Below are 9,924 nucleotides of genomic sequence, written 5' to 3' on the forward strand. Positions count from 1 at the left end.
TAACTCGTTTTCAAATCTGAAGTCAAGAATAATGACTTTTATTGTGGTTGACATCCAAAAATATGAAATTTTGGCTCAGATTTTAGCAATCATCAATTTCACAAGTTTGATTTGCTTTCGCGGGCCGAAAAAAATGATGTGGCGGGCCGTATTTGGCCCGCGGGCCTTGACTTTGACACCTGTGCCTTAGACTCTCTTCTTTTAAATATAAAAAAGGTTAATTCCTAAATGATATGGGTCTGGAGTTATATGAGCTTGAAATGGGGGTGGCGGTCCAAAATACAATACAACACATATACATTGCCGCTTTGCAATTTCTGATTCTGATTCAATACAGCGTTAGAAACCTTAGACTGTCTTCTTTTATTATAAAAAATGGTTAATTCCTAAATTATATGGGTCTTGAGTTATATCAGAATCAGAATCATCTTTATTGCCAAGTATGTAGAACACACAAGGAATTTGTTACCGGTAGAACACGCTGCACTAGTATCATCATCAAAAAATTGCAAAGTGGCACTATACAGTTCCATTTGGGCTACTGTTCAAAGAGTTGAAAGAGTTAATGACTTGGGGGAAGAAGCTGTTTAAATGTCTGCTGGATTTGGTGCGCATGGATCGGTAGCGCCTGCCTGAGCGGAGTCGCTGGAAAAGGTGGTGGGCAGGGTGCGGAGGGTCCAGTTGGATTTTCCGCGCCCTAGTTTGCATACATATACATATACATTGACTACATAAACATTTAATACGGCGTTAGAAACCTTCGACTCTCTTCTTTTATTAAAAAAAAAGTTATTTCCTAAATTACATGGGTCTGGAGTTATCTGAGCTTGAAATGGGGATGGCTGTTCAAAATACAATGCAATACTGTACATATTGGTTTCTATAGCGCTTTAATAACAGCTGACGCTGGAACAAAGCGCTAACATGGAAAAAAGAGAAATGCTTTGTGGAAAGGAAAAAAACATTGACAGCGCTTTATCGGCACCCAAGCATGAAGTCACTTGACTCTGAGTTTGTGATATTTTTCTGGGATGTCATGTGATGTGAACGCATCCATCCATTTGCCGTTCCGACGAACAACATAAACACAAAGCATTGACGCACACGCTGGAATAGAAAAAAAACATACGGGGATGAAAGGTCACCTGCTTTTCCCAGGAAACCAGAAGAAGGCCAACCACATGTTCTGCAAATGTCAACACACACACACACACCTACACACACTGCTTCTTTTGTCACCCATTATTCACAAGCGGCGGCCATTGTCCTGCAAAGTAGCCAACATACAAAACGATCGTCAATGTTGACATATTTGGGATGGCACCAGGTTAATTCAACACGGATTGGCTTTTGAAGTGGTGCGGGCAGCAAATATGAGATGGCGGTTCATACTGCTGGTTTCCCGTCACGATCAAGCTAGGTTCACCCCACCCGGTTTCACTCCACCCGACTTCAATTGTCATCCCTTGCCATGACAACTGCAGCACATGTTTTGACAATAGAATAAATCTGCGGGCACCCACGGCAATCACCACCTCGTGTACATCGTGTGAGTGCAAGTTGCCACGTCAGTATGAAAGTGGTCAAATGGTTGCCCAACAAAGATGTTTCCGGGCTGGAAAACAAACGAAGCAAAGAATGTCTGCCGAGACAATTGAGCGATGGCGTCATCAATGTGCGACGCTACATTTAACCTACTCCCAAAAAAGAGCCAGGCGCTCCTTTTTTTTCGGGTAAGGTTATATCACAGGCGCCGCATCGCATATTTTGGCTATGATCACATTATCTTGAGTCCTTTCAAAATATTTTTTTAAACGCTTGCATTGAGTCAGCGGAATGTCAATAAAGTGAGCGTTGCTATATGAAATATGTCATGTTTTAGCAATTAAATGATTCACCGGTGTGTTTGAACATGTTCTCGGTGGGCTCAACCGGGCTACATCACACCACCAGAAATGTTCTTTGAAGATTTGTTAAAAAAAAAAAACATATTTAGCTATTGAAATAACCCTGAAAACGAATATTTAGCTATTGAAATAACCATAAAAACGAATATTAAGCTATTGAAATAAGCCTAAAAAACTAATATTAGCGATTTAAATAACCCTAAAAAGAGAATATTTAGCTATTGAAATAACCATAAAAACGAATATTAAGCTATTGAAATAAGCCTAAAAAAACTAATATTTAGCGATTTAAATAACCCTAAAAAGTGAATATTTAGCTATTGAAATAACTACTCATTTAGGCCATGCAGTATTCCGTGTAGAAATTTTGGTTGCACCCCAGAATGAAAAATTTCCCCTGTATATTTTGCCATATTTTTTAAAAATCACAACAACATACATGTTTGAGCTGATAAAGAGGGTAATGGTCCATAAAAACATATTTAAATATTATTAAGCGTCCCAAATATGCAAAAAGGCTTCACACTTGTCACTTTTTTTATTGAAAGTGCTTGATCAATAAATAGCAAATAACATTAATAATAATGATAAATAAATAACTAAATAAGACAGGACAACAGTCAGTTATCAAGTGCAATCAATGACAAATTCAAGTTTCCGGTAATCAAAGTTCACAGTTTCTGTTCTTTCTTGGACTTCCGAGGCCAAGCGGGGCTCAGACAGGCACCAGGCCGAGCCACGTAGCTCCTTCGCCGGCCGCAGTTGGGCGGGCTGTTCGCCGCTCCGCTCGGCTCGCTTCTCCTTCCGCTTCAGCATGGAAGCACGGGCGAGTCCCGGCTCGGTTTAGTTGTCAGCCCCCAGGCGGTGGTACACGAGCAGGGCCACCACGTAGCTGTTGCCCGCCGGGCCGCCGGAGGTCGAGTCGTCGACCGCGAGCGGAGCTTCGGCTTCGCAGACGGCGTCGGCGTCGGCGGCGGCTGACGGGGAGACGGCGTCGCCGCCGTCGGGGAAGGGCCGGTCGTCGTCCGGGCTTCCGGGCTCCTCGGTGTAGATCTGCCACAGGAGGACCAGGACGAAGAGGAGCAGCCAGCGTTTGACCGCGCTCTTCTCCGGGGGCGGCAGGTGCATGCGGACCTTGGCGGGGTACATGACCCGCGTGCAGCGCTTCTTGGGCCGGGCGGCCGCCTTGCTGGGAGTCGCGGCCGCCGGGATGTGCTCGAACGTGAACACTTCCGGCTGCGTGTTGCGCCGGGCGAGACTTTCGCGTCGGCACAGCAGCGTCGTGGAGGTCGTCGAGTACATTTGGTCGCTTCTTCTTTCTGTGTTTCTCGTTTTCTTTTTAGTTAAAATTGCTTTTGTGTCTTTAAGCGCTTGAAGGCGAGAGACTCCGAGAGGCTTTTATACTTTTGATGGAACGTGACGTCACTGGAGGAGCGAAAGGTCACGCCCCCCTGGCCTACACATTCTTACTCAACTCAAGGAAGGAAAAAAACTCACACATTTGATCAGTTTTCAGGTTAAGGTTCAACTTATGGAAAAAGAAATCAATTATTATTATTGTTTGTATGACTTATTAATTTAAAAAATATAATAATAATACATTTTATTTATCAGCGCCTTTTAAAGTTCTCAAGGACAACTTTACAATCACAAAACAAGCACAATAAAACCACAGATAAAATTATTATTATTATTATTATTATTATTATTATTATGAGTTAAAACTACACATAGAATGCGATTTTGAATAGTTGTGTTTTAAGATGGGATTTAAAGGTGGGAAGAGAATCAATATTACGGATGTTGGGCTGAAGTGAGTTACCCCCAAGCTCGAAGGGTCGATAGCTGGATAGATAGCTAGCTGGCTAGCGAGCTAGATATATACATTTCCCTTTATGAAGGACAGCTAGCTAGCTAGCCAGCCAGATGAATGGATAGTTGGCTAGCTAGCTAGATAGACACATTTCACTTTATGAAGGATGGCTAGCTAGCTAATGAGCTGAATGGATAGCTGGCTAGCTAGCTAGATAGCTAGATACATTTCACTTTATGAAGGATAGCTAGCTAGCTAGCTAGCGAGATGAATTGGATAGCTGGCTGGCCAGCTAGATAGATAAATTTCACTTTATCACAGGTGACTAGCTAGCTAGCTAGTGAGATGAATGGATAGCTGACGAGCTAGCTACCTAGCTACCCCCTAAGGCCTGCTACAAAACCGATACACTGGTTTTTGAATTAATTAATTCGTCAATTATTTAGATGATTAGTCAAACAAACAATGAATTGATCTAATTCATAATTACATATCATATTACAACCAATCACATATTTCCTTATTAATTAATGCTTTGACTATCTAGTAATCACTTAATTATCTAACAGTTTTATGATTTGTTTAATTCTTTATTTTTAATTAATTATTGAATTAATTAACACATTGATGAATGACTGTTCATTCAGAGTTTTGACAGGCCCTTATAAATCCAATTTATTTTGATTATTATTCATTTATTTATGGTTTAAAGTTATGAACTACGACCCACGTTTGCGCGTAACAAGCTAACGAACGACAGCAGTCGAACGGAGGAGGACGCTAACAGGTGTTAGCTAACCGAGGTCACCTATGACACCTCAAGTTTGCCGAAACGTTTTGACAGTTTTAAAGTCATTTTAATATACAGTGATACCTCGGCTTACGAACGCTTTAGCTAACAAACTTTTCGCCTTACAAACATTAAATTCGCGAGAATGTAATCTTGGCATACAGACTCGTTTTCTGGCGGACTAGTATTCCACACCCACTTTCTTTCAGTGCACTCAGTGCAGATGTGGTTTGTTATCAAGTGGATACGTTTGCTTTTTTTGGACCGAAAAATACCCCACCACAGGCTAGTGTTCAGCCAAAGAGAACACAAAAGAAACAGAAGAAGGAGATCATCGAAAAACACGAAACAGGTGTGCGTTTGTATGACTTCGCGTCCTAGTACCAGTATGCTAAGTCCACCATTGTTATGTGTGGCTAAGGGTGTTTCTGTGTTGTCTAAGCAACGGTCTCAGGCATTAGAAAAGTTTGAAAAAAAACTTCTCTTGATTTGGATGAACCAAAAGCAACTAGCAGAGGACAGTGTGAGTGAGGGTATTACAATACAATACAATAGCACATTTATTATACATCAAATAAGGTATATTATGTGTAGTTTTAAGGCTTATTTAATAGAAAATGGTGTTTTATGGGGACCTGGGAACAGATTATTCTCATTTTTTCTTTGAAAGGCGCTTAAAATGTAATGTATTATTATTAATTATTATTATTATTATTATTTTAATGGTTTCTTTTGGGAAATTAATGTTTGGAAGACACACTTTTGGCCTGACACACACTTTCTGGGAACCAATTGAGTTTGTAAGCTGAGGTATCGCTGTATTCCTATTCGCATTGGGTTGAACGTAAAATCTGGATAATTGCGTTTAGTGGAAAGGAGCGAGGCTGGCGTTGACCGTGGAACGGCCGTTTGCTTGTGGCTTTTTCTTTCCGCGCTGACTGGAAGCGAGCGGCTTTGGCGTAGCGGGAAAAAGGGAGCATGCTGTTTTAGTGTTTCACCGTGTCTGCATCCCTCGGGTGACACACGGGCGGCCTTCTACTCATTACGTAACCGGTTCAACCTCCCCCTTAAAATAAGCTGACTATTTGTTTTTGCCTCGCCACGTGGCTGCCCGGTTGCCATGACGATGGCGGCGGCGCATTTGGGTCAGAAGGCGCTCAAAGGCTCTTTTGATAGGCTGAGGCTTGGCCGGTTGCCAATGAAACGGGCCTACGTGCCGAACCGGGCGGCGTCCAGGTGAGGACATGCCAAGATGGCCGTCACGTGTTGCACGCCCACGGTCACGCGTGTTCCGTGAAGTCTCGCCATTACAGGTCGTCCGAAACGGCCAAAAGATTTCCTTTGGAGTTGAAAATAGCGGCCATGTTTATTTTTTGGTTTCTTGCGCAAAGCTGTGGGTCGTCTCTCCGGTCCAAGTTTGTCAACTCGCCGTCGCATTCCGGCGGGGTCAAAGGTCAGAAGCAAAATGATGATGAAGGCGTTGACCCCCTCCCTACCCCCCCAATTTGGATACCAAATTTGTCCCTTCAACAACGTCCAAAGAGTTACCATTTTGAAAGGCGCTTATAAATAAAATGTATTGTTTATTATTGTTATGTATTTGCTATCTATCTAGCTAGCTGGCTATTTAGCTCGCTATATATTAGTTGTCTAGCTAGCTAAATAGATCGCTGGCTATTAGCCGTCTATTAGCTAGCTAGCTAGCTAATTATCTATTTTGGGCTACTTCCGGGTTGAGTGAACGCTGGCGCGCATGGCTGCCGCTGCTCACCCACAGAAAAACTGATCCTGTGACTGTAAGGTGACCTTGAGAACTTTGAAAGGCGCTGAGAAAGGAAATGTACAGTCAAACCTCGGTTTTCGAACGTCTCGGTTCTCATCCCATTCGGTTTTCAACCTAAAATGTCATATTTTTTATGCCCCGGTATACAACCAAAATTTGGTTCTCAACCAAACTGAGTGCATCTGAATGCATCACTCAACTACCTTCCGCTTCCTTATACGTCACGTCTTCCTCATTGTGACCGACGCATTAATATTGTTGTTTTATTTTTGCAAAAATGCAGACATATTTGGTTAAGATCTCCTGAATAGTATGATTTTAAAGCAAGCAGAGGATGGTTTGAAAAGTTAGTGTGCCCTGTGTTTGCCCAAAGAAAGCAGGGATAGGTGCCAACATGCCCCGTGGCAGAAAGAAAATTGGTGAAAATAAGTTTGTTTTTATAGAATTTTACACATGACCTGCTCTATTATTAAGTTTTTATCCGGTTTATGCGATGAAATAGTTAAAAAGTTGTTTTCTAGACTTTGAACGGATTAAGATTTTTTACATTAATTTTAATGGAAAGTGCCGTTTCGGTTTTTGAACAAATCGGTTTTCGAAGAGGTTTCTGAAACGGATTATGGTCGAAAACCGAGGTATCACTCTATTATTATTATTATTATTAAAAGTGGCCTCATTCCTGCTTCAGTACCGCTTTCGTTGATTCTTTGCCGTGATTGGTCCAGTAGGGCCCACGGGGGCAGTCCCAAATTCCGAGCAGTGGTCCTCCCCCGTTTCCAAACCGGCTGCGGGCAGAGTGTCTGACGCTCTGACGCTTTCAGACGATAACTCACAAGCGCACGCAAACGCACTGAGCGAGAGTCATGCGTGAGCTCACTTCCTTTCCCGGAAACTCAGATGGACTCACTCTGACCTGCCGAAAGATCCCGTCCAGATCCCAACCCCCCCCCCGAAACAAAAGGGTTTCCCCAAAACGCCAAAAGACTTCTGCGGGTGTCTGATAAAAGTAGATCTGGCCTCAAAAGTTCTAGTTCCTACATTCGAGGATTCTCCTGTTGTTCCGTAGCCAGATTTCAGCCCCTATCGGCCTTCCAGTCAAAGGTTCCCGGTTCCCATCAGAAGTCCAAAGTTCCATCTTGGTTTTCTGCCCCGGATCTGGACTCTCTCTGTGCGGAGTCTGTCTGGATTTAGGATTCTGACTCATCGTCTGAGTCACAGTGAAAGGTCCACGGTTGAAATCCAGACCGGGAAGCAAATATCGCAGGTGCTAATCAGGACTTGAGGGATCCTTTCCGGCTAGCTAGCTAGAGAGGGGGAAAAAAAAATCACTTTATCACAGATGGCTAGCTAGCTAGTAAGATGAATGGATAACTGGATAGCTAGCTAGATAGATTTCACTTTATGAAGGATGGATAGCTAGCTAGCTATTGAGATGAATTGATAGCTGGCTAGCTAGCTAGCTAGATAAATGTCACTATCACAGGTGGCTAGCTAGCAAGATGGATAGCTAGATAGATACATTTCACTTTATGAAGGATGGCTAGCTCGCTAGCTAGCTAGTGAATTGAATGGATAGCTAGCTAGCTAGCTATTGAGATGAATTGATAGCTGGCTAGCTAGCTATCTAGATAAATGTCACTATCACAGGTGGCTAGCTAGCAAGATGGATAGCTAGATAGATACATTTCACTTTATGAAGGATGGCTAGCTCGCTAGCTAGCTAGTGAATTGAATGGATAGCTAGCTAGCTAGCTATTGAGATGAATTGATAGCTGGCTAGCTAGCTAGCTAGATAAATGTCACTATCACAGGTGGCTAGCTAGCAAGATGGATAGCTAGATATACATTTCACTTTATGAAGGATGGCTAGCTCGCTAGCTAGCTAGTGAATTGAATGGATAGCTGGCCGGCTAGCTGTAGATAAATGCCACTTTATCACAGATGGCTAGCTAGCTAGTGATATGAATGGATAGATGGCTAGCTACCTACCTAGCTACCCCCCAAGGCTTGCAGTAAAACCGATGCACCGGTTTTTAATTGACTCAAATAATCAATTAATTGATCTAATTAATAATTACACATTCATTAGTCAGTTAATCAATACAACCAATCACACATTTTATAATGAATTATTTGACTATCTATGTATTTATTTAATGATGTAACTGCTAGCTTCCTGGTTGGCATTTCGTCACATGGCCCAAATATTTTGGCCCGTGATTGGGCCACGATGGTGGACGGAATTTTTTTTAACGTGAATTCCTTCGTCATGCTAGTTTCCGATTTTCAGGCGAGTCGTGGGAAAACATTTGACGCCATTTTATTGCCCACGTGCATCACAGACGGAATTTCGTTCCTTTCAACCACACAAGAGAAACAAAAAGGACAAAGTGGAAGAAAATCCGGTTAGCCGACACTTTAAATAGAAGCCGATATCAAAAGCACGTCACCATAGCGGCAAGTATGCGGGCGTGCGAGTGATTGACAGACGCGTACAAGACGACTCCGCATAGTCGACGTTCCACGACGGTCGCGTAAGAATGACAAAGCGTCGCCTTCGTTTAACAAATGGAAGAAAAAGGTCAAGTCAAGACGGGTTTTTGGTTGCCTCCGGAGTGACGTCGGGAGCTTAAGATTCGTTAGCGCCATTCGGGGGAGCGTGTATCGGCAGTACAGTGATACCTCGGCTCGTTTTCCACACCCACTTTCTTTGAGTGCAGACATGGTTTGTTATCGAGTGGAGTACTTTTGCTATTATGGGACCGAAAAAGACTCCATCACAGGCTAGTGTTAGGCCTAAGAAGACACTAAGGAAAATGACGGTCGAGCAGAAGAAGATCATCACAAAACACCAACAAGGTGTGCGTTTGTGTGACTTAGCGTCCCAGTATCAGTACGCCAAGTCGACCATTGCTACGTGCGGCTAAGGGTGTTTTTGTGTTGTCTAGGCAACGGTCTCAGGCAATAGAAGAGGTTGAAAAACTTCTGTTCATTTGGATGAACGAAAAGCAGCTAGCAGGGGACAGTGTGAGTGAGGATATTTTCGCCGAGAAAGCACGGCAACTTGTAGCCATCGACGACCATCACAAAGGTAAATAAAACAACTTTATTATACAGTACAGTTTATTTCTTTCATTACAATACAATACCACATTTATTATACATAAAATAAGGTATATTTTGTGCAGTTTTGAAACTCATTTAGTAGAAATTAATGTTTTATGGCACAGGTGTCAAAGTAAAGGCCCGCGGGCCAAATCCGGCCCGCCACATCATTTTTTTCGGCCCGCGAAAGCAAATCAAACTTGTTAAATTCCATGATGATTGCCAAAATCTGAGCCAAAATTTCATATTTTTGGATCAACCACAATACAAGTCATTATTCTTGACTTCAGATTTGAAAACGAGTTATTCATTAATATGCTGTGTGTTCTATATGTAATATTTGAAGGAATTTAAACATTCTAATGGGTTCCTCAAATTCATAACGGCCCTCGAGAGGAAACCATAACTACAATGTGGCCCGCGGCAAAAAATGACTTTGACACCACTGTTTTATGGGGACCCGGGAACAGATTATTCTGATTTGAATGGTTTCTTATGGGAAATAAATATTTGGAAGAAATTTTTT

General features: G+C 42.5%; 1 protein-coding gene across 1 annotated transcript; it reads right to left on the reverse strand.

The window, feature by feature from the left end:
• Positions 1 to 2,426: 2,426 nt before the first annotated feature.
• On the reverse strand, positions 2,427 to 3,285 carry ier3 (immediate early response 3). Its single transcript, XM_088995575.1, has one exon. It carries the CDS (start codon positions 3,207 to 3,209, stop codon positions 2,751 to 2,753), a length of 459 nt encoding a protein of 152 aa, XP_088851701.1. The 5' UTR covers positions 3,210 to 3,285; the 3' UTR covers positions 2,427 to 2,750.
• Positions 3,286 to 9,924: the final 6,639 nt, after the last annotated feature.

The sequence above is a fragment of the Hippocampus bargibanti genome, linkage group LG04 (assembly GCF_051943395.1).
Source record: "Hippocampus bargibanti isolate YZ-2025 linkage group LG04, ASM5194339v1, whole genome shotgun sequence".
In the NCBI taxonomy this organism is placed as follows: domain Eukaryota; kingdom Metazoa; phylum Chordata; class Actinopteri; order Syngnathiformes; family Syngnathidae; genus Hippocampus; species Hippocampus bargibanti.